The sequence below is a fragment of the Malassezia japonica genome, chromosome 9 (assembly GCF_029542785.1).
Source record: "Malassezia japonica chromosome 9, complete sequence".
NCBI lineage: Eukaryota > Fungi > Basidiomycota > Malasseziomycetes > Malasseziales > Malasseziaceae > Malassezia > Malassezia japonica.
The window spans coordinates 42,937-65,120 of record NC_083378.1 but is presented as its reverse complement, the minus strand read 5'-3'; the positions used below and the strand labels follow the sequence as shown (position 1 = coordinate 65,120).

Here is a 22,184-nt window from a genome sequence, read left to right as displayed (position 1 = left end):
AAGGGCGTCACGTGGTGTGGAGGAGGGTGGAGGCGAACTGACGGCGCGACACTGCGAGGCGCGAAAATGGCCACGCCGGGCGCGGATCGCGCTACGGCGCTCCGCAAAGAGGCCAAGGCTCAGAAACAGAAACTGGAGTCGGTGCTGCGCTTCTCGCACGCCGGCACTGCGCGCCCAGGGCCCGCGCCGTTTGAAATGGAGGCCCAGTTTGCGCGAGGGGCGCTGCGGAATACCTACCTCTCGCTGCTCTTTACGTGTGCGTTTCAGCGCACGGCACATAACGTCGACGTGCTGGTATGGAACGACACAACGTACATTGTCATTTCGGCGTTCCGCGAGCAGCTCGCGCGGCTCGAGAAGGAAGCCGCCTCGGCGCAGACCAAGCGCCGGCGTGCGCCCAAGGGCGATCGCCGCAGCGCCAAGGTTGGCGAGTACCAGCGCGCACTCAAGGACGTGCGCAAGTTCCTGCAGGAGGAGCTCAAGTTCTGGGAGACACTCGCCGTGCGCATCGTGCGCATGTTTGGCCTCGACGAGCTGCGGCCGGTGCTCCAGCGCCTCGGCCTCGACGACAGCGACGCGACGCGCGCCGCCACAACCGACCGCCACGCGGTGATGCTGGCGGACGACGCAGAGGACGACGCGGGCTTCGACTTTGCGTATCCGGAAGCGCAGCGGAAACGCGACGCGACACTCGAAAGCAACCGGCACCAGCTGCTCGAGACGCTGCAGCGCGTGCTGACCTACTGTGGCGACTTGGTGCGCTACCGCGAAATGCACGCCGCGATGCCGACCGACCTTGCGAAGCAGCGGAAGCAGCCGGCGACGGCGCGCCCCGCCGAGTTTACGCGGGCCATGCAGTTCTACCACGAGGCGCACCTCTTGCTGCCGGACCACGGCAATCCCGCGAACCAGCTCGCGGTCGTCGCGACGTTCCTCGGCGACCACTTTGGGGCAATGTATCAGTACTACCGCGCGCTGTGCGTCGCCGTGCCTTTTGACAATGCACGCTTCAACCTCTACAAGCTCCTAGACAAGTCCTTGCACCACTGGGAGGCGTCGTCGGAGCGCACCGACGCGCTGCGGGCCTGGCGCCAGGCCAAGGGCACCGACGTGCCGACCATCGACACACAGTGGACGGCCAAGGCGTGGCTCGAGTCGCTCGTGATGCTGCACGCGATGCTCGCACAGCGTGCCGAGCTCGACGCCGCCGCACTGCTGAGCGACGCCGTGCTCCGCCGCGTGCCTGCGCTCGCCGAAGCACCGGACGTACACGCGGCCGACTACCTCCGCATGGTCGTCACGGCGGTCTGTGCGGCGTCGCACGCCACGCCGACGTCGGAGCGCCGGGCCCGTGCGCCGTTTTCCACCGGCCTCCCGGAGAGCTGGGCGGGGCAGGACGGCGACGCGGCTGTGCAGCTCGCGGCTGATACGATGCGCATGGGCCATATCGTCGACCTCTTGGCGGCGCTGCTGGACATCGCACGGCGTGCGCTGAGCGAGGGCGGACGCGCCGAGGTCCTCTTGCGTATCCTTCCTGCGCTGCGCATCGGCGGCAAGTGGGTACGTGGCCACGTCGATGCACTCGATGCGTTTGCCGCCGAGTCGGCGTCGACACTCGCGCGCCTCGCGCCCAGCGTGGGGTCGCCCGAGCACGACGGCGTCGCTCGCTTTGCCTCGATCCTCGCGCAAGTCCCGCTGCGCACGCAGGCATTCTGGCGGGCGTATGCGGACGTTGGCAGCCTGCTGCCCCGCCTCGCCGCGTCCGAGACGCGGGCGCTGCCCGAGGACCCCGACCTCGGCGCGCTGCTCCCGCTGCGTGCGGCGATGCCTGTGCCGCACATGGTGGCTGGCGCATCGGACGACGAGGGCCGCATCATCGACTTTCTTGCGGATGTTGATGCGATTGCAGCCCACGAAAAGAGCCCTATGCACTGGGACGCGGCGCGGAGCGCGTACGTGTACGGACTCGAGGCGCCCGAGAGCGACGACCCAGTCGCGCTGGCGATGCGCGCGATGGACACGCAGCGCGACGCTGCGGCGCCTGCACTTGCCAGTGGCGCTGCGCCCCCTATGCTTGCCAGCGCCGCGTGGCCGCGCACCGATACGCCGTGGGGCGGCCCGGTTGACGCGCCCGCGTGGCGTCCGCCGGCTGCGTGGCCCGGCTGGACGCCGCCGCCGACGTCGCCCGCGTCGATGCTGCTCTTTGGCAGCGCCGTGCCGGGTTGGGCGCCTACCGAGTCGTCTATCTGGGGAGCTCCCTCGCGGCCAGGCTAGCGACGGACACCCAAGCTGTGTCAGTCAAAATACGTACTCGGCCTGTGCGACCTGCTGGACGAATGTCGCGCGCTGCCGCAGCGCTGCGACGTGTGCCACCTGCGCCCACACGTCACTGCGCTCCTCGTTCGAGGCCATCTCGATCGTCTGGGCATGCCAGTCGATGCGCGCCGCGAGCGCGCCCCGCGAGATCATCTCGACAAGCCGCGCGGCGATCGCGCTGCTCTCTGCGTCAAATGCCGCCACGAGCGCCGCGAGCGACGTGCGCCGAAACGCGCTCAGATAGCACGCCAAGAGCTGCGACAGGATCGCATCCATCAAAAGCGCTGTCCGCATGCCGAGCACCGGATCCAGCTGGAGCGTCGTCTGCGTTAGATAGTCGGCGTACCTTGTGTGCTGCCAAAATCCCAAGGCACTTGCGGAAGTCGGACGCAATGTACGCGGCGAGCGCGTCGCGCGGCGCCGGATCACTCTCGGCACACGCGCGGAACTCGTCGTCGCCCGCGAGGCTCTCGGCGCGCTTTCGCTGCTCGGGCGGAGCGACGCTCAGAGCCGAGAGCAGCGCGTACCACGCGATGAGCGATGGGCTGACAATGTCCGCGTACGCCTCGGCACGTACCGCGTCGCACGCCACCGGCGGTAGCGGCGCACGGACGTCACACTGCGCCCACTGCGCCAGCGCGCGGTACGCCTTGATGCGCGCGGTAAAGTGCGCGTGCGACGTGCGCTTTTCGCTATCGAGTGCGGTGCGTGCTGAGGCGAACGACGTGCTCTCGCCGCCGCCGCCGCCGCCCGCGTGAAAGAGCGCACGGATGGCGCTGCTTCCGCTCGCCGTGCCGTGCGCCAGCGCCGAGCGCCACGGATCAGTGTGCCCGGGAAGCGCGACATCCACCTCGGCGAGCGTCGCGAGGACCGACTCGGCCTTGTCGGTGTACGCGAGGACCGTAGCGTGCTGCTGCATGTCCCATGCGACCTGCATCGCTCGCATGTACATCTCGAGCGCGTGCTCGTTCGTGGTGCAGTAATCGCGCGTCTTTTCGTAGTGCAGCAGCGCCTCTTCCATCTCGCCCGCGTCGCGAAAGTGGTCGCCGAGGTCCTGGTGCGCCATCCGGATACTCTCGTTGATCACATTGTTCTGGTACATGCGCAACTCGCCAAAGAGCTTGTCGCGCGCCTCGCGCGTGCGCGCATCTGTCGCCTCGCACCAAACCTCATCGACCGCGTCCGGATCGGCGACTTGGGCGCCGTCTGGCGTCGTATTCGCCATCGCGAGCGCCGCACGGTAGGCGGACGTGGCGCTCGTTTGCTCTTGCAGCGCCTTCGCCGCACGCCGCGCAGCATCGCGGCGAAGACCAGGTACTGTCGCAATATGAAGCAGGCGCCGTACAAGCTCCCATCCGCGGTAGGACGCGCTGCGTGAGCTACACTACCTACCAGTGCGCCTCCCAGTCCACGCCTGCCCCGACCGCCTCCATGGTGTTCGGCCGAAGTGGAGGTGTGCACAGACGTTCGGCATGGCGTCGATCGAGGCGCCGCTCGCGGCCGCCGCACAGACCGTCGCGGTGGGCGACCGGATCGATGCGTACGAAGCAATTCTCAAAGGTGTACTTGAAGCGCCGCCGCCCGACTGGCGCGCGGCGCTCGAGGCGTACGTGCGCGGGGCCGTCTTGGAGCGCGTGAACATTGCCGGTGCCGGCCTGATTGTCGGCCGCCGCTGCCTGCAGCTACTGTGCGATAGCGTGCGCGATGCACACACAGACGCATCAAATGTGCTCGCAGATATCGACGCGTACCTGTGGACACTCCGCATGATCCTCGAGGCGACGCACGACCAGGCCGTTGCGCTCGAGGACGAGCTCAGCGAAGTGCGCACACTCCTTGCCGACCAGCTCGAGCAGCAGGCACAGTGGGCAGATGCGGCACAGGCACTGCAGGGGATCGTCGCGGATACCAACCGGCGAAGCAAGTCGGACGAGTATTGGCTCCGCGTCAATGTGCGCCTCTTGCGCCTGTTTCTGCGCGCTGACGACGGGGCGAGCGCGGACCTCTACCTGAAAAAATCGAGCTCGCTCCTGCACTCGGTGCAGCGCGAACATGCACACGAGGCGGCCGACCTCATCCTCGAGTACCGCAAGTGCCAGGCCGAAGTATACGACCGCCAGCTCCGGTGCTACGAGGCGGCTTCGCGGTATTATGAGCTGAGCACCTTACCGGCGCTCCCAGAGTCCGAACAGGCCGACGTGCTCACACGGAGCGTCGCGGCGGCCATCCTGGCGCAGGTCAGTGCGCAGCGCCAGCGCCTCTTGGCGCAGCTCCTTCGGGATCCGCGCACGGCAGACCTTGCGCTCGGGCCGGCGCTGCGCCGCGTCGCTGATCGACGCATCGTGCGTGGCGACATGTTTGAACTGCTGCGGAGTAACCTCGCTGCGCACCAGCTCCAGAAGCGGGGCACCAGCGAGAGCGTACTCGACGAGGCGATCGTCGAGCACAATATCTACGCCGCGTCGCGCGTGTACTCTGCCATTACGATCGCGAGCCTCGCCGAGCTGGTGCAGCGCACACCGGACGAGTGCGAGGCGATCGTTGCACGCATGATTATGCAGAAACGCCTGCCGACCTCGTGCTGGATCCACCAGGTGGCTGGAGCCGTGTACTTTGCACCGGAAGACGAGCTGGAGGCGGACATCGACGACGACGCGCCTAGCCAGGCCATCCAGGTGCCTGCCGCCGACGCGGACGAGGCACAGCGGCAGTGCCGCGACCGCCGCATCGGCGCTGCTCTCGCCTACCTGTCGGACGCGCATGCGATGCTGCGCAAGACGGCGTGTTAGGGGTATGTAGCTACTCATCATCCGAGTCATTAGGCACAAAGCCGTCCTGCTCGTCGGCCTCGAGCGTCTGGCGGGCCTGCTCCTCGCGCGCATTGCGGTCGTACAGCGCCCAGTCGACCTCCTTGACCGACTCGTCGGCGTCCTTGTCTTCCTCGACCGCGCCCTGCTTCGAAAAGAGCTCGCGGCCGGAGGGTTTCGTCTTGAAGCGCTTGTACTCTTCGCGCTCCTTGTTCGACATCGACGCCATATGATCCGCCTCGGCCTTCTCGCGCAGCTGTGCCTGCTTCTTGAGGAATTCGGCGCGCCATGCTTTGAAGCGCTCGACCGTCACGGCAGTACCGCGGAACTTTTCTTCCTCCGCCGCAATCTCTGCCTCGCGCTTGCGGCTTGCCGCCTCGTCGGCTTCGCGCGCCTTGGACTGGATGTAGGCCGTGAGCGACTCGCGCAGGTGCGATGCGAGCGTAAAGACCATGGGCATGCCAAGCGAATCGTTCGCCTATCTGTAAGTGCCGTATACAACGTACCACCTCGTCGAGCTCGCCCCGCAGCTTTTGCACGCCTTCGCGGCTGTCGGTCACAAAAGGCTCTTCCTCTTCGGTGTTGGCGGCCTCGGTCTGGGGCGCCGGCCCCAGCACCTCGCCCTCGTCTTCCACAACTCGGATGCACATGTCAGGCGGCGCATCAGGGTATTCAGGCGTATACTTCACCTCGAGGCTCAGGGTCGGGTATGTCTTGCCTTCTTCGTAGTCTTCCGGAATGACGCGAATGCGGAGCTGCTCTGACGAGATTTCTGCGTGTGTTAGTACAGATATACGGTATATGACCTACTGTCGAGCTCGTCCACATAAATGCTCTCGAGAACCTCGAGCTCTTCGGCGAGCACCTGGTCGTGTTCTTCTTGCGACACCATGCCCGGCGGAGTTGGGTGGAGGAAAAGCGGCCGCGGGCGAAGAGCCCCCCGAAACAGCGACGTATTGAAATAGGCACAACTCACCCCACACGGTGATACTTGGGTCTGCTGGCGCAATGGTAGCGTATCAGCCTTCTACTGCACTACATCCAGTACGAGGGGTTAGCTGAGGGTTGCGGGTTCGAGCCCCGCGTAGACCTAAATTTTTTGTTGACTTACTAGTTCCTTCCCTATTTTGGGAGACACCCGGATATGTTCGGGCGGGACGGCCAAAGAGCTGGCGTGGACGGCCACCCCTATCCAATTCGCGCGAGCTAAGTTGATGCGCAGGTGACTACGCAATTAATTAGTAAGCGATCCCTTCCGATCGTCGTCTTTTTTTGGGTCCTACCGGGCCTGTTTTAACCGTATTATCACGTGCGCCAGTCGAATCTCGGGGCAGAAATTGCCCAGGGTCGATTTTGATGCATTGCTTAGTTAATATTATTCGGCTGGGTGTCAGCCAAGGTTCTTCTATCCACGCACCAAGTCGTTGTCAAGGCCGCGCTGCATCTATACCTGCCGGGGACCTACACATTACTGGATAGTACTAGTGTGGCGAACCAATCGAGGGTCCAGTCTCCTGGAAAGATCAGGGTCTTTGGGCTTAATGCACACGTATTTTGCGTGCATTGCTACCTATAGTGCCCCTGCCAGTGCGGTACTTGCTCACCGCTATCCCTGATCCTTCAGAGGTAGCCACATTTTCTTCGTTCTTGGTTGTCGTATGCAATCAGCTGGCACAGGATCCAAAGTGTCCCATGTCAGTGATGGCGATTCAGCACAATACACGCGTGCTGCTTCCCCACCCGTTCCACTAGGTATGTGGCAAGATGGGGGGCGTTCCACTAACCATACAGACACCAAAACCAGTGTGCCCAACAATGATGACCATGTCAATCAGGGTACAAACCGATCTAAAAGTGCTCCAGAGAGTACTAATGCGTCCCACGCGGACGGAATGCCTCCTAGTCGAGATGCCGCCCCGGCCTCGTCGTCGGGGGCGGCGGATGGATTTCAAGCCCCTATCCCACTACCCCCTACCTCATCTTCCCCCGCTCATATTATGAGCGCAGCTCCTTACCCTGGCATGCCCGATCCATACTATGATCCTGGGCTCTATACACAGCAAGCCAACCCTTCGGATCAACCCCAGTACCCTCGCTATTATTACTACGGCTACGTCACACACGACACCATGATGGGATACCCTCGGTCGTATTCTACAGATCCCTCGCTTTATCCACCCTCGCTTTATTCACGAAGAGACGATAACGACCATAACCTCGGCGAAACCCCATCTGGCAGCCACGAACCACCCGCGACCCAGCCACCTCTGAATGCAGTACCTATGAGTGTTTCGTACTCGATACCTATATACCAGCGCCCGGTGTACTACCCTAACGCTCCCATGGTCGGTCATTTCCCGTATCCCCCTGCTGTTCGCCCAGCCGTGACCCCCGAGGGTGTGCCCAACGACCCCGCGTACCCCCACACTCCTTCTGCCTCTGTCAACCTGTCTCCCTCTCTCACTGGACACCAGTATGCGAATCCATATGAGGCTCATCATCATGCCAAGCAGATGTACATGCCGCCGCCCACTGCTGCTCCCGGCTACCCCCCCATGATGTACAGCGACGCGGGTGCTCCTTACTACGGCTACTCACCCCAGGGCCCTATAATGCCGTCCCAATTTATGGGCCAGTACCCCATGGTGCCACGCTACTCGCCGGCGCCTATGGAGCCGACAAGCGCGCCGAACGAGGCACGTCCTCGTCGTTCCACAGGAACCTGGGGCTCTGGACGCGGTCGCCGTGGGTCGAATCGTCGCTACAGCAGCACTTCGCACCAGTCTGCTAGCACCCCGGCAGACTCGCACAATGCGCCCAAGCCTCAGGCTGTACCCGCCCCTTCGAGTGATCCTCCTGTGCATGCCAAGGTGTCAACCGGCCCGGCCGAATCCACGCGCACCACCGCATCGTCGGAGCAGGGCGTGTCACCTGAAATCCACACGGCGGAGGCGTCGTCTGTGCCTTCCCACGGCGCCGTATCAGAAGATCAACGCCAGGGCACGCGTTCCAACTATGTGATGTGGTGTGGCAATGTCCCTTCGGACGCCACGTTGGACGAGCTGTGGAAGTTCTTCAGCAGTGTCCCCGATGACTTTACAGGCTCTTCGTCCGAGCAGAGCTCAGCATCGCCTGGTTCTGTGCGAGATGTGGATCCGATTGCTGAACGTGCTCCGACTCCCGGCAATGCCAGTGAAGATGCTCCTTCAGACTCTTCTAGCGGACGGCGTGCTGGCATTCTGTCTATTTTCATCATGTCTCGCTCGAGCTGCGCATTTGTCAATTATGTCTCGGGCTTTGATTTGGATCGGGCCTGCGCCTACTTCCACGGCAAGCCGCTGCGTCTAAAGTCGTCGTGCCCCCGCTTGGTGTGTCGTCCGCGCCGGCTGGAGGACGCTGAATACGCCGGCGTGGCTGCCCAGCGCGGCAAGGGTGTACATACCAACTGGTACAGGCAGCAGCGCCAGCAGCAGCTGCAGCGCCAGCGGCAACAGTCCGAATCGGGCGATGCGCTTCCCGCCGACGCTCGTGGTGACAGCACTACCGAAGACAACGCGACGGGCATGAGCGACTCGCGCTCATTTACGTCCACCAATTCTTCTCTTCTTCGCCAGCCCATGTTTGCACACCGCTTCTTTATCCTCAAGTCGCGCAACAGCGATGCACTTACCACTGCGCTGCGTACTAACATTTGGAGCACGCAATCGCACAACGAACCCGTCCTAGACCAGGCGTTCAGGAACTCGGCTGTGGTGACGCTGCTGTTCAGTGAAAACTTCAGCGGTCAGTTCTTTGGATATGCGACGATGTCGAGCCGTATTGGCGGAGCGCTGCCTGGTGCCAACACCGCGTCGCCTGTTCGTCGTGCTGACAGGGACGAAAATGGCGTGGGGCAGCCTGTCCTCGACCATCCTCTGCCCAAAGACACAGACGATGTGGCGGTGGACAAGGCGCGTCAGGCGGCGCCGGGCGATTCGCCTACGTTGTTTTCGCGCTCGCCCAAGATGGATACTGCAGCACTGCACTCGGTTGCCAATGGCTCTCCTGATCGCACAGATACCAAAGAGGAGAAAGAGTCGAACCCCTCGTCTATCGATTCGTCCATTTCCGCAACGCCTTCCATGAATGCGGAGCGCGAAGCGAATGAAGAATGGGCTACGAATGCGAAGCTACACAACCGCCGCCTCGACGTGTTTGATGCACAGTTTGCGCCCGATGAATCTGACGAGATTCGTGACAAGCAAGAGGGGCACACCCCAGCGCGTGCAGAGACTACGCTGGGACCCTCTCACGCACAAGACAGAGACCAGGCTCTTGAGCCAACCTCGTGCGCTGCGGAGCAGCGCGACGGCGCTCCGGGACCCAAAGAGCTGCCTGACTCTATACACGATACCAAGTCGACACAGCTGGGTCTTCCGTTCTATATCAGCTGGAAAATCACCAAACCCCTGCCCTTCTCCGAGATTCAAACGCTGCGCAACCCTTGGCGGGACAATCGGCTGGTGAAGGTGTCACGAGATGGAACGGAACTGGAGCCGAACGTGGGGAAACAACTAATCAAAATCTGGGAGGCCTACTCCAAGCCTACTTCTGAGAAAGACCCCGGCCTTGAAGGTCGATCGTAAGGGTTTGTAGAATTTTCCCTATGTGCTTTTTTCCTGTACTTCGGTGGCCCTTGCGCTGCGGGCCGTGCGACCTGCACGTGGTGCCACGTGACGAACCGAATGCCGCCGAAGGCCACAGAAGAGGCCGCAGGCGGCCCCCGTTCGGAAGAAAGGCGCCACGCGAGGCTACAAGAAGCGGGGGCTCGAATCTTTGCCACTTCCTTCTTAGAGGTTATACCTTACTGACATGATTGGTACTCTTTCCCGTGGAATCCGCACGGCGCCGTCGTCGGGCAGGCTGCTGTCGCAGTCGCTGCGCACTGGCGCTGTGGCCGGCCTGCCCAAGGCTGGCGTCCGTTTCAACTCGAACGGTGGCAAGGCCAGCGGCCCCGTGATCGGTGTCGACCTTGGTACCACCAACTCGTGTGTTGCCGTTATGGAGGGCCAGCAGGCCCGCGTCATTGAGAACTCGGAGGGTGGCCGCACCACCCCCTCGGTCGTCGCCTTCACCAAGGACGACGAGCGCCTCGTCGGTCTTCCGGCCAAGCGCCAGGCCGTCGTCAACCCCGAGGCGACGCTCTTTGCGACCAAGCGTCTAATCGGTCGCAAGTTCGCCGACAAGGAGGTGCAGAAGGACCTTAACAACGTTCCTTACAAGATTGTCGCGCACAGCAATGGCGACGCTTGGCTCGAGGCGCGTGGCAAGAGCTACTCGCCCTCGCAGATCGGTGCCTTTATCGTGGGCAAGCTCCGTGACACTGCTTCGGAGTACCTCGGTAAGCCCGTCAAGCACGCCGTCATTACCGTGCCCGCCTACTTCAACGACTCGCAGCGCCAGGCTACCAAGGACGCTGGTACCATTGCCGGTCTCGAGGTCATGCGTGTGATCAACGAGCCGACTGCTGCCGCGCTCGCCTACGGTCTCGACCGTCAGGACAACGCCACGATCGCCGTCTTTGATCTGGGTGGTGGTACCTTTGATGTGTCGATCCTCGAGATGTCCAAGGGTGTCTTTGAGGTGAAGTCGACCAACGGTGACACCCACCTTGGTGGTGAGGACTTTGACATTGTCATTGTCGAGCAGCTCGTCAAGGACTTCCAGAAGGAGAACGGCATTGACCTCAGCAAGGACCGCATGGCCATCCAGCGTATCCGTGAGGCTGCCGAGAAGGCCAAGATTGAGCTGTCGAGCACCCAGTCGACCGACATCAGCCTGCCCTACATCACTGCTGATGCCTCGGGCCCCAAGCACATCAACACCAAGCTCACCCGCGCCCAGCTCGACTCGTGGGTCGGCCGCCTGGTCCAGCGCACCATTGAGCCCTGCGAGAAGGCGCTCGCTGACGCTGGCGTCAAGGCTGGTGACATCAACGACGTCATCATGGTCGGTGGTATGACCCGTATGCCCAAGGTCCTTGAGACCGTGAAGGGTATCTTCAAGCGCGACCCCTCCAAGGGTGTCAACCCCGACGAGGCCGTTGCCATTGGTGCCTCGATCCAGGGTGGTGTGCTTGCCGGTCACGTTACCGACATTCTCCTCCTGGATGTTACCCCGCTTTCGCTGGGTATCCAGACCCTCGGCGGTGTCTTTACCCGTCTGATCAACCGCAACACCACCATCCCTACCAAGAAGAGCCAGGTGTTCTCGACCGCTGCCGATGGCCAGACTGCCGTGGACATCCAGGTCTACCAGGGTGAGCGTGAGCTCGTCCGCGACAACAAGCTGCTCGGCAACTTCCAGCTGACTGGCATTCCCCCGGCGCCCAAGGGTGTGCCCCAGGTCGAGGTCACCTTTGACATTGACGCCGACGGTATCGTCAATGTCTCGGCCAAGGACAAGGCGACCAACAAGGACCAGAGCATGACCATTGCTGCCGGCTCGGGTCTCTCGGACCAGGAGATTGAGCGCATGGTCAACGATGCTGAGCAGCACGCCGAGGCTGACAAGGAGCGCCGCGTGATCATTGAGGAGTCGAACCGTGCGCAGAGCGTTGCCGGCGAGACCAGCAAGGCCATGTCCGAGTTCAAGGACCAGCTCGAGAAGGAGGAGTCCGACAAGGTCCAGGCCCTGGTCACCGAGCTCGAGGAGCTCGCCAGCAAGGGTATCTCGGGTGACAACTCGGTCACCGCCGAGACCCTCAAGACCAAGATCGACGAGACCCAGCAGGCCTCGCTCGGTCTCTTCAAGAAGGTCTACGAGAGCCGCGCGCAGAACGACTCGGGCAGCGCCAGCTCCGAGGGCGAGGGCGAGAAGAAGCCGTAAATGCACTTTAACGACCCATCGATAGGCCGATAGCTGAACTGGCCTTTGAATTCAATGGCAAGCAAGTGTCTATAGAGACTGGATCTGTACAAACTACCATGCCTCGCTGGCGGAATCCAATAGGCGCGGCCGGAGCTGGGTGAGTCGGTGGGAGAACGTACCATCTCCATAAACACGGGCAACAGCGCACGGATCGCGTCGGTGCTCGGCGCGCCGCTCGATGCAGCTCTCTCGGCGGGCGGCGGCGCGGTGCGCCGGTGGCGAAAGTGCTCTGCATCCTCTGGGCCTTCGTCCGAGTCCGAGTCCGAGAGCACCTCGTCCTCGCTGTCTGACCCGCTCTCTTCGGCCTCGACGTCGGCGACCTGCCCAAACATGCTGCCGAATCCAAACTGCTCGGACAGGGCCTCGGCCAAGGGGTCGCCCGACGCACCGGCAGGCTTCTCGGGCTCTTCACCGGCCTTGATCACCGCCTGGCGCGCAAGGCGCTGCTGCACCTTGAGTTCGCGCTTGAGCTTGCGCTGGTACGCATGGTGGATGACCTGGTCGACCTCCTGCATGACCCGCGCACGCTCCGCGCTCCCGGCCGGAAGGCACATCTCGAGGTCCATCACACCGAGGCCGTGCGCACTCGTCGCACTTTCGGCCGGATCCCGTACGTAGTTGACAAACAGCTCGATCCAACGCACGAGGCGGTCGAACAAGTCCGAGCCCTGGGTGTGCACCTGGTAGATAAAGTGGTAAAAGAGCTGCTCGTGGCGCTGCACCAGGTCGACAAATACCTGCACCATCTTGTGCGGCTCGGCCAAGGAAAGCTGCTCGTGCTCTTCGACTGTCTTGATCAGGTCCGTAATAAAGACCTGGACATCGCTCAGCGTATCGGCAATGTTTGCCGCTTTGTACACCTGCGCAAGCGGCGCATAAAAGATGGTGATTATGTCCTTGAGCAAGTCGGTCGTAGCCGGGTCGTAGATCAGGTCGATCAGCTGCTCCTTGTCGCAAATCTTGCGCGCGAGATTCATGTAGACGTGCAAATCCTCGTAGAGCCACGCATCGTCATTGTCGGGCTCGGGCTCGGGCTCCCCTCGCGCGAGCGCTGCGCGGCGCTCGCGCTTGAGTGCAGCATAGGCGCGGCTTGCAGTCACGATGCGGTGTACCTGCATCTGCTCCAGGTCGCCGCCGAGCGGCGACCGCATGATAATCGTTAGAATGTCCACGCGCTCGTCCTCGGCCTGTCCAATGTACGTGCGCTGCACAGAGTACGGCATCGCAATGAACTCGTCGACCTTGCGCGCGAGGTGCGCGTCGCCGATACGTGCCTGAACACGCTTGTTCATCTCGCGCATCTCGTTGATCTCTTCGTGGATTTGGTTCGTAAACATGCGTTGCAGCAGGCTCTTTTGGCCAAAGGGCTGGGCAAGGAACAGATCGAGAAGCGAGCGCATCATCGCCATCGGGTTCGAAATACGCAGGATGCTGCGCACCATAAAATAGGGGACCATTGAGTGGATGTACTTGAGCTGCGCAAAGTTTTGCGATGCCGAGTCTTTTCCAACAAACATGGAGTAGAGGCCCGATGCCATCGAGCTCTTTGCCCATTCGATAATCAGCTGGTACTTTTCCGGGAGCTGCTGTATTTGCGGCGAGCGCCGAATCGTTGCAAAGAGCAGCGACAGACCGTCGGGCTGGAGCAAGTCTGCCTTGAACGCGCCAATATGCTCGTGGAGCTGGCGTGCACGCGCCGCCGTCTCTTTGGCAAACTGCTCGCGCTGCTCGAGGCGGATCTGGTCGGCACGGCGCCGCGCCGCCGCGTCGCGCTCTTCCGCCGGGCTCAGCTCGATCGGATCCGCGAGCAAAAAATCGCGCATCGTTTCGCTGTCGCTTACCGCCGGGATGGCCAACAAGCTGTGGATGTACGCACGGAGCGTAAGGCGGTTGCGCTCGCGCGCGAGCGGGAGATCGCCACTCGCGTCGCTTGCCGCCATGGTGGTGCGGTCCTTGGCCGGAGGACCCGGGATATCTTCGTCGGGGAACTTGGTGCGCAGTGCGACATGAAGCTTGGCGATCTCGTTGTAGCGCCGTGCGACATAGACCTGCTGCCCCTCGCCTGCGTGCGTGCAGAGAATGAACTCGTCGTGCGCCTTGTTCCGCAAGCGTCCCTTGGCGATGACGCTGCGCACCGACACGATATTCACGTCGAGCTGCGCGTCCACGTTGCTCATTCCAGCGCCGTTGGTCGCCTTGCGCTGTGCCTCGAGCGTGGCGATGCGCATGCGGTCGCGCTCGCTGATGCGCACGACCTCCTCCTTGGTATTCTTCAGGTGGATGCCCGAGCTAATGAGCAGGCACAGGTAGCGCTCGAGCTTGCGGAGGAGCGTTGTTGTAGCGGTCGTATCTCCCTCTTCCTCGTCGATGACAATCATCTTGCGCTCCAGCAGGCGCTCGAGAAACACCTGGACCTTGTTGGGAAAGAAATCCGGCGGGGCGCTTGCCAGGAACGGAAACGTGAGCACGAAGCGGTGCAGGCTATGGCGGAGGATGAGAATCTTGCTGCTTCCGTACTTGGACCCTCGGAACGGCGGCCCGAACATCGCGAGCGCGTCGCGGCGCATGAGCAGGCGCAGCTCGTGCTGCAGCTCGAGCGACACCAGCGTCTTTTTGAGGTAGTGTGCGCGGATAGGTGTCAGGTCCGATGTTCCAAGCGAACTGGGCTGCACTACGTCCTGTTGCGGGCGCGCCGGCGCGCCCTGCGGCGCCCGCCCGCTCGTACCCCGCAAAAAGGGATTGGTATTCATCCCTGAGCCACAGCGCCCCGCGCCGGTGGCCAAAGCACCTGCACGTGATCGGGAGAAGCTTTTGCGACAGGGCTCAGATCGATTGCCCTGAACCATGAGGCTCACGACTGCGCTCTCGTACACTGGTATTACGCTCGGCGTTGCTGCCGTTGGGTACGCGGTGTACTTTGACTACCGCAGGCGGAACGACCCCCAGTTCCGCAAGCTCCTCCGCAAGCAGTCCAAGCAGTCGACCAAGGCGGCCAAGCGCGAGCAAAAGGCGGCGCAGAAGGAGGAGGCGCTGCTCATTGAGAAGGCCGTGAAGGATGCTTCGACGCCCGGCGTGCTCCCTTCGGGTGTGCAGGAGAAGGAGGCGTTCTTCATGGAGCAGGTCGCCGCGGGTGAGGCGCTCTTTGCGCAGGGCCCCGCCTACAATGTGCCTGCTGCCATCGCCTTCTTCCGCGCGCTGAAGGTGTACCCCGCTCCAGTGGAGCTTGTGATGATCTACCAGAAGGCTGTGCCGAAGGAGGTGTTTGAAATTTTGATGCAGCTCATTACCAAGGACGCCGCCCTGAACGGCTCGAGCGCCGGTGGCAACCTCGACGAAGTCGACGACGAGGTCCCTGGCAAGGAGAAGAAGGAGACCACGGAGGAGGCCAAGTCTGAGGCCAAGCCCGAGGAGGCCAAGGAGGAGACCAAGCCCGAGGCACCCAAGGACGAGGCCGCCAAGCCCTCGGCCTAGTGACGACGGCCGCCCAGCCCTCGGCCTAGTGACGACATAGAGGCACCAAAAGATAGTAATCATTAGCTATGTGCCAGGCGCTCCCGCAGCTCTTTACGGAACAGCTCAATGCGGCCGAGCGAGTAGCGCATGTTGTCAAAGCTCTCGGCGCCTTTCCTGTCCATCGCTTCCTGCTCCGCAGGCGAGGGGGGGCAGTATGTCAGCACCCCGTCCACCGACTTGACGCACGCCCGCGCACGGCCAAGCAACGCCACAATGTCGTCACAACTCATTACCGCGCCCCACATGCCCCACACGGCATGCGGCGCAGGCGACCAAACGTACACTTCCTCCTCGAGGCGCTCGACCTCGGCCGCCGCTGCATTCTCGCGCAGGTTGCCGGGGCTGCCAGGGGTACCGGGCGCGCTGCCCGACGTCACCGCGGGGGGGAGCGCCATCTCACTCACGGCGGGCAGCGACTCGGGCGAGCCGAGCTTGGCGGCGCCCATGCGTCCTTTGAGCCAGCGGCCTTGGTCGGCGTACGCCGTGAGCCAGCGGCGGCGCTCGGCCCGGGTGGGGTATGAGCCGTGCCCAAGCAGGCTCCAGGGATTCGCCTCATCGTGGTAGTCGGCACACCACTCGTGGAAGTGGTTCGCAATGTCGTATGCGCGGGGATTCGGGCTGCCGTACTCAAAGTCGATCACGACTAGCCGCTGGTGGGGCTGCGCGGACCGCGCACGCGAGCGTGAGCGCCGCCGGCCGCCGGGTGTGTGCAGCAGGGGGGAGTTGGGCGCGGGCGCGTCGCGGCGCATGCCAGACGCCATGAGCGGCAGCTGCCCGTTCTCGTCGACACGTAGCATGAGCAGGTTGCCGTACTGCGAGTCGTTGTGGCAAAAGACACGGCGGCTCTTGCCCTCCTGCGACTCCCACGTACGTACGTACCGCTTGTACTGCGCCACCTCGAGGCACAGCTGGGGGAGGTCGACGGCCAGCAGACAAAGCATCATGTCTTTAAAGTTGGTCGTCGTGGACCGCAGGTCCTGTGCGGTGCAAGGCGGGGGCCGCGGCTCCGCGTCGACGGACACGGGAAGCTGCGCGGGGAGGTTCAGCGCGCGCGTGATCGCCGCGCCTTCGGGCGTCGCAAGAAACGCATTGACCATCTCCATCACCTTGCTAATCTCGCGCGTCCACCGCTTCAGGCGGCGCCACACACCGGGGTACGGCGCCTTGGGGCCACGCACAGGCGGCGCGCTCGACGGGCCGAGCGCGAGGGGCGACATGGTAAAGTCCGCATTGCACTCGCGGATCGGCGAGCCGGCCTCGGACGGCGTCCTGCCGAAACTCGCGACCGAGTCGTAGCTCGTCGCGAGCGAGTCAAATGACATGGTCGACGCGTTTGCGTGGCGCGTCATGAGGCCAGGGCTAGGATGCGCAAAGTAGCTGTAGCTCTGCAGCGGGCTCGACGCGTCGAACCCGCTCGGCGTCTGGTTCGGCGCGGCGCGCGTACGGCGGCGTGGGCGGTGGCTCGATGCCATAATGTGGTTCTCAATGCCCCGGCCAAAGCCCTTGGTGGACGGCGCCTTGAGGTCGCCCTGGTCGAGCACGGTGCGCATCACCTCGAGCGGCACCTCGTGCAGCTCACGCATACGGCGCGCGACCCACTGACCCGAGCTTTCGCTGGTCGTGCCGAGGTCGCGCATCTGGTCGAGGCTCATCGAGTCGCACTCGTAAAACTCTTCGACGCGTCCGTTGGCAAAGGTGCCCATAATATGCGGCTGGGTGAGCACGGCGACGTACCCCGATCTCGTACAGACTCGAGAGCGTATGCAGAATCAGCAGCTCGGTCCGGCGCGAAAGCAGCGCCTCGCTTCCTGGTCCGTACACGCGCAGGAGGACCGTGGGCGGCGCACTAAAGTAGGGGCCGCCCGGGGGACGGTAGCTCACAAAGAACACGGCGTTGGTCATGGCGATGCCGATACGCTTCAAGTGAAGGTACTCGTACGTGAGCGGGCGCAGCACCTCGTCCACCTGGTCGTCGCACCAGCCCGGCAGCTGGAGCACGTCGCGGAACATTTTCATTACCTTTTCGCGAAACGCGTCCGTCTCAGATTCACTGTGTGAGCAGGGAGACGTACCGTGCGTGCAGGTACCATCCACGCGCTGCAGGGATGCCCGAGGCATGCATGTCCTCCTCGTCCTCGTCGAGCGCGACGACCTCCTCCTCGTCCGAGTCGTCCTGCGGCGGCATCGTCGGCGTCCATGCGACCGGCGTCCGGTCCTCGCCGTACGCAGTGGGGTCGATATCGTCGAGCGTAAGCGCATCAAGCTCCTCTTCCACGCTCTCGAACAGACCCGGCGACGGGGGGCGGTACCACTGCGACGGCGCGCCGGCGGCAGACGCCCGCGCGGGCGGAGCTTGCATCGTAGTCGGGAGAATCGGGCGATCGGGCTACATCCTACAGCATCGTTTCTTCGAGTAGGCCGTGGTGACGGCGCGGGCGGGGCGCGTGCGCGCGCTGCGCCGGGGGCACAGCCTTGCGCGTGCGGCCCAGGCGAGTTTCGAGGCCGTGCAGGACGACCGCGAGGAGCTGCTCGTAGAGCTCGGCGTCCTCAAACTTGGCCCACGCCTCGTTGCTCTGCTCGCCGAGGCGCGCGTGGAAGAGCGGCGGCTCGTACAGCGCGTTTGCAAAGGTCGGCTTGAGCACAAGGGCCTGGGTGAGCATCGCGCTCGTCTCAAAAGCAAAGGCAAGCATCGTGCTCAGCGTAATGGAGCGGTTCGGCGGCGAGCCGCTGGGGTAGGCGTCGGTCACCGCCTGGAGCTCCTCGAGGCTCGCCTCCTTGTGCAGGCGGCGCGCGACACACGCCGAGTACACCGCGGCCTCGACCTCTTGCTGCGTCCAGTTGTGCTTGGTGCGCATCGAGCCGAGGCGCTCCTGGTTCGCGACAATGACGTAGCGTAGCACGGCCGCGATCGGCCACACGTCCTCGGGCAGCTTGCGCAGCTCGGGGACGAGCGCATGGTGCGCATAGAGCCACATGTCCACACGCACGTCCTCGGCAAGGTCGGGCACAAAGATCGGCGCGGCATCCTCGCCGAGGTGCTCGCCAATGAGCTTCGACAGATGGGGCGACAGCGGCGCCTCGGTGCGCTTCGCAATGTTGTCGAGCAACTCGGCGACGGGGAGGATCGGCACCTCTTCCTTGCGCAGAGAGTACTCGGTACGTGTGTATTCCGTGATCTTGGGGAGGGACGCAAGGCGCGCATCGATGGCGGCCTGCTCGGCCGCGGCCGCAGCATCCTCCTCGTTGATTTCCTCTTCTTCCTCTTCTTCCTCTTCCTCTTCATCATCATCTTCCTCGTCGTTGTCCTCGTCGTTGTCCTCGTCATCATCCTCCTCTTCCGCCTCGAGGTTCTCGACCTCATCGTTGCCTTCAAGCGATGCCTTGGCCATCTCCTCGACCAGCTCGGGCTCGGGGTCCGCCGCGTCGGGGTGCGCCGCGAGCCACACGGCCAGCAAAGCCGACCAGACGAGGTTGCGCATCGGGCGCGAAACCACACGCTGGCTCGCGGGCTCCTCGGGCTCTTCGAGGAAGACACGCGCAATGTAGATACGCTCGAGAAGCACCGAGACCATCACCTGGTCAAAGTTGCGCTTCCAGTACGCATCCTGGTACACGCTCAGCGCCTTGACGTCGCTCTGCGCCATGAAGCGGTCGATTGCCTCGTCGCCGCTGCCGGGCATGTACGAGAGCGCAACGGTATGCATGTTGTGCACGATATTGTGGCGCATCTCCCACGAGACGGTGATCTGCGCACCACGGCGCTTGCGGCCGTACTCGACCAACGCGTCAAAGGTGCGCGAAAGAAGGCGCAGCACGGGGTCGCGCGTATCGATCGCAAACTCGCCGGCATTGGCATCGGCCGCGGGCTCGGCGCCGGACTCGTCTTCGCCTTTGATTGCATTGTACTGCTCCGCAAGCAGCGAGGCAATCACCGGCATACGGTTCGACACGCCGTGGAAGACTGTGTTGAACAGCTCGACATGGTCGCTCGAGCGGTTCTCGGTGCCGACGAGCGCCGCAAAGATCGGCAGAAGGTTCATCGGCAGCTGCAGCTGCGCCGCGCAGCGGTAGGCCGAGTAGCACCGGAACCGCACCGCGCTCTCACGCAGCGCCTCGCGCTGCGCGGGCAGAACGGGCGCACGGAGCACATGCGGCAGGTTGGCGAGCTTCGCCGCCGCCTGCTGCTTCTTGCCGCGCTTGCTCTTGGCGGTCGCAACGGTCGTGAAGCCGTCGTCGTCATCTGCAGGCGGCGCCTCAGCCTGGCCGGCACCGGTCTCGTGTGCAATAAACTCGATCGAGCCAAGGGGGACGTAGCCCTTGCACTGCGGCGCATTGCCGCACAGCACCAAAAAGTCCGAGTCGCGGCTCAGCACGTAGCCCTCACGCTCGTTGGCAAGCTGCGCAATAGCGGCATCGACCTCCTCGGCGCCGACCTGGCACTCGACGCCATACGCATCGAGCACGCTAAAGAGGCACTCGCTCAGGCCGGGGGGGAGGATACGGCCGTGCTCAAACTCGTGGTCTGTGCGAAGCTTGGGGCCCGCACGCATCAGCTTGGCGTTCAGGCGCACGTAGTTCTGCGAGCGGGTGAGCGCCGCACCGAGCTTTTGGTGCAGACGCGGCCCATCGATCACCACGACGAGGTGGAAGCCAGCCGAGCTGCGTCAGTAGTGCAACGTACCGAAGTGTATCGATCCATGCGCCTAGCAGCAGACGGAAGGCCACAAACGAGCCACCCTGGTACACGTTCGTGTTCATCGAGTGCCAGACATAGTGTACCCACGCCCACGCATCGATTACGAGCCAGTCGCCCTTTGCCTCCAGCTGCGCAGGCTCGCCGTCGACGAGCGCAGTGCCAGTGCTGTGTGGCACAGGGAGCGTAAGCTCGCTCGAAATAAGTCGTTCGTTGTCGCTTGCCCAGCGCGTAAGGCCCAGGACACCCATGGTGAAGTGGAAGAACCTTTTGTAGCACGGACGCACGTGATGGGCCGTGCATCGGGCAGAGGTGGAGAGTGGAGGCCCATGGCGCAGGGACGTGCGAAGCTACAGACTACTCGTCGTCGTACTCTTCCTCTTCCTCATCGTTGTCGTCGTCGTTGTCGTCCTCATCGTCATCGTCTTCATCGAACGCGTCGCTATCGTCGTCGCTCTCGCCAAAGTCCTCTTCCTCATCCTCTTCTTCATCCTCCTCTTCCTCCTCGTCGTCCTCCTTCTTGGTGCGTTTCCTCTTCTTGGGCGATGGCGCATATCGGACAGGCTGCTTGCGTGCGCGCTTAGCGGGAAGGTCGTCCAGGTTCGGCTTGGTATCCTCCTCGTCCCCCTCTTCGACTTCCTCGTCGTCGTCCTCTTCCTTCTTTGCCCGCTTCTTGGGCGCCTTCTTGGGCGTGCCCTGATCATGTTCTTTCTCCTCTTCCTTCTCGCGCAAGCACGGCGTCACGTCCTCATCACGGAGGTGATTCAGCTGAAAGGCCGCCTCCACCGACGCCTGGTCGGCCGCCTCGAGCGTCTCAAATCCATCCTGCATAAGTCAATGCACGCACAAGCTCCTTTGCATCGTCCTCGACCTCCTTCTTGATATTCGACAGGACGCGCTCCGTCGTGCTGTGTGAGTCACGCGACACGTACCATCCCCAGTGCCGCCAGAGCATGGACTGCGTGAGTAAAAGTACGTACGCTATGCCCCTGGATCTCGGTCAAGGTGCCGAGGCGTACTTGTCCTTTCTCAATCTTGGAGCCCGCGCACGGCTTCGGGCCGTGGCACGACGCGCGCCCGGTCGACGCGTATTCAATGCGGTACGGCATCGTGGTATGTGCTGACTAATCTATGACGGCGCGGCCGCCTCGTCCAGCAAGACGTACTCGCGGCTGCTTGCGCCAAACTGGACCGTGTCGCCCGAGCGAATTTCATAGTAGCGCGACTTGGGCACTTCTTCGTTGTTGACCGTACAACCGTTCGCCGAGTCAAGATCAATCAAAAAGGGTCTGGTGAGCATAGAGACGTACTGGATGTAGCGGCGTTCGTCACCAAACTCGTTGCGTTTTGTGACCTGGCGGAACTGGATCACCGCGTGCTGCTTCGAGCACGAGGGGTGCTCAATGGGGATATCGGCGACCGTGCGGTCGCGGCCAAAGAGGTAGCAGGACTGCCGGCCGAGCACGAGCATGTCTGGATTAGCATGAAAAAACGTACCAACTTCCTTGCCATCTTTAAAGACAAACATGCGCCAGCTCGACTTTGGGCGCTGCGCCTCGGGCGGCTCGTGGTACTTGAGCGCGACGCCATTCATGCTGTTGCTTTCTTTCGCAAGAAGCCCCGAGCGCTCAAAGACGGGGCCCGGCTGCGCGGCCGGCGCCTCGCCCGGCCCATCACGCCGAGGCGAGCGCGACCGCGAACGGTGTGCGCGTTCGCGGTCGTGCCGCTCGCGGCGGTCGTCCCGAGGGCGTTCGCGCTCCGACCGCTCGCGACGTTCGTGCCGTTCGTGCCGTTCGCGGCGGTCGTCGTAGCGGTCCCTGTCGCGGTGCCGGTCCTCACGGCGCTCACTGCGGCGCTCATCATGGTCACGCATGCGCTCACTATACTCTTTGCGCTCGCTGCGTTCGTGACGGCTGCTGCTCGCGTCCGATCGCCGCTCCGACATG

The 22,184-nt window shown here is 63.1% G+C and overlaps 12 protein-coding genes and 1 non-coding gene across 13 annotated transcripts; 6 read left to right on the top strand and 7 right to left on the bottom strand.

The window, feature by feature from the left end:
- Nucleotides 1-66: 66 nt before the first annotated feature.
- MJAP1_004122 (uncharacterized protein) lies at nucleotides 67-2,274 on the top strand (the record flags this gene model as incomplete). Its single annotated transcript, XM_060268041.1, has 1 exon — nucleotides 67-2,274. The coding sequence occupies one exon, from the start codon at nucleotides 67-69 to the stop codon at nucleotides 2,272-2,274; it is 2,208 nt and encodes a 735-aa protein (XP_060124024.1).
- Nucleotides 2,275-2,298: 24 nt separating this feature from the next.
- Nucleotides 2,299-3,541, bottom strand: MJAP1_004121 (uncharacterized protein; the record flags this gene model as incomplete). Its single annotated transcript, XM_060268040.1, has 2 exons — nucleotides 2,299-2,640; nucleotides 2,663-3,541. 2 exons carry the CDS (start codon nucleotides 3,539-3,541, stop codon nucleotides 2,299-2,301), a joined length of 1,221 nt encoding a protein of 406 aa, XP_060124023.1.
- Nucleotides 3,542-3,788: 247 nt separating this feature from the next.
- Nucleotides 3,789-5,105, top strand: MJAP1_004120 (uncharacterized protein; the record flags this gene model as incomplete). Its single annotated transcript, XM_060268039.1, has 1 exon — nucleotides 3,789-5,105. The coding sequence occupies one exon, from the start codon at nucleotides 3,789-3,791 to the stop codon at nucleotides 5,103-5,105; it is 1,317 nt and encodes a 438-aa protein (XP_060124022.1).
- Nucleotides 5,106-5,115: 10 nt separating this feature from the next.
- Nucleotides 5,116-6,015, bottom strand: GIR2 (the record flags this gene model as incomplete). Its single annotated transcript, XM_060268038.1, has 3 exons — nucleotides 5,116-5,601; nucleotides 5,630-5,895; nucleotides 5,934-6,015. The coding sequence occupies 3 exons, from the start codon at nucleotides 6,013-6,015 to the stop codon at nucleotides 5,116-5,118; spliced, it is 834 nt and encodes a 277-aa protein (XP_060124021.1).
- A 102-nt stretch (nucleotides 6,016-6,117) lies between these two features.
- On the top strand, nucleotides 6,118-6,215 carry MJAP1_004118. The gene has a single exon. It is a non-coding gene; the product is annotated as a tRNA-Arg (tRNA).
- Nucleotides 6,216-7,465: 1,250 nt separating this feature from the next.
- On the top strand, nucleotides 7,466-9,748 carry MJAP1_004117 (uncharacterized protein; the record flags this gene model as incomplete). Its single annotated transcript, XM_060268037.1, has 3 exons — nucleotides 7,466-7,697; nucleotides 7,926-8,049; nucleotides 8,392-9,748. The coding sequence occupies 3 exons, from the start codon at nucleotides 7,466-7,468 to the stop codon at nucleotides 9,746-9,748; spliced, it is 1,713 nt and encodes a 570-aa protein (XP_060124020.1).
- Nucleotides 9,749-9,974: 226 nt separating this feature from the next.
- MJAP1_004116 (uncharacterized protein) lies at nucleotides 9,975-11,990 on the top strand (the record flags this gene model as incomplete). Its single annotated transcript, XM_060268036.1, has 1 exon — nucleotides 9,975-11,990. One exon carries the CDS (start codon nucleotides 9,975-9,977, stop codon nucleotides 11,988-11,990), a length of 2,016 nt encoding a protein of 671 aa, XP_060124019.1.
- Nucleotides 11,991-12,083: 93 nt separating this feature from the next.
- Nucleotides 12,084-14,782, bottom strand: MJAP1_004115 (uncharacterized protein; the record flags this gene model as incomplete). Its single annotated transcript, XM_060268035.1, has 2 exons — nucleotides 12,084-12,092; nucleotides 12,152-14,782. The coding sequence occupies 2 exons, from the start codon at nucleotides 14,780-14,782 to the stop codon at nucleotides 12,084-12,086; spliced, it is 2,640 nt and encodes an 879-aa protein (XP_060124018.1).
- A 94-nt stretch (nucleotides 14,783-14,876) lies between these two features.
- Nucleotides 14,877-15,503, top strand: TOM20 (mitochondrial import receptor subunit tom20; the record flags this gene model as incomplete). The annotated part of the gene is made up of 1 exon (XM_060268034.1): nucleotides 14,877-15,503. One exon carries the CDS (start codon nucleotides 14,877-14,879, stop codon nucleotides 15,501-15,503), a length of 627 nt encoding a protein of 208 aa, XP_060124017.1.
- Nucleotides 15,504-15,565: 62 nt separating this feature from the next.
- Nucleotides 15,566-17,904, bottom strand: MJAP1_004113 (choline kinase; the record flags this gene model as incomplete). Its single annotated transcript, XM_060268033.1, has 3 exons — nucleotides 15,566-17,257; nucleotides 17,280-17,595; nucleotides 17,618-17,904. The coding sequence occupies 3 exons, from the start codon at nucleotides 17,902-17,904 to the stop codon at nucleotides 15,566-15,568; spliced, it is 2,295 nt and encodes a 764-aa protein (XP_060124016.1).
- Nucleotides 17,905-17,938: 34 nt separating this feature from the next.
- MJAP1_004112 (uncharacterized protein) lies at nucleotides 17,939-20,489 on the bottom strand (the record flags this gene model as incomplete). Its single annotated transcript, XM_060268032.1, has 2 exons — nucleotides 17,939-20,204; nucleotides 20,227-20,489. 2 exons carry the CDS (start codon nucleotides 20,487-20,489, stop codon nucleotides 17,939-17,941), a joined length of 2,529 nt encoding a protein of 842 aa, XP_060124015.1.
- Nucleotides 20,490-20,595: 106 nt separating this feature from the next.
- MJAP1_004111 (uncharacterized protein) lies at nucleotides 20,596-21,347 on the bottom strand (the record flags this gene model as incomplete). Its single annotated transcript, XM_060268031.1, has 4 exons — nucleotides 20,596-21,063; nucleotides 21,086-21,146; nucleotides 21,171-21,196; nucleotides 21,219-21,347. 4 exons carry the CDS (start codon nucleotides 21,345-21,347, stop codon nucleotides 20,596-20,598), a joined length of 684 nt encoding a protein of 227 aa, XP_060124014.1.
- A 20-nt stretch (nucleotides 21,348-21,367) lies between these two features.
- MJAP1_004110 (uncharacterized protein) lies at nucleotides 21,368-22,183 on the bottom strand (the record flags this gene model as incomplete). Its single annotated transcript, XM_060268030.1, has 2 exons — nucleotides 21,368-21,711; nucleotides 21,736-22,183. The coding sequence occupies 2 exons, from the start codon at nucleotides 22,181-22,183 to the stop codon at nucleotides 21,368-21,370; spliced, it is 792 nt and encodes a 263-aa protein (XP_060124013.1).
- Nucleotide 22,184: the final 1 nt, after the last annotated feature.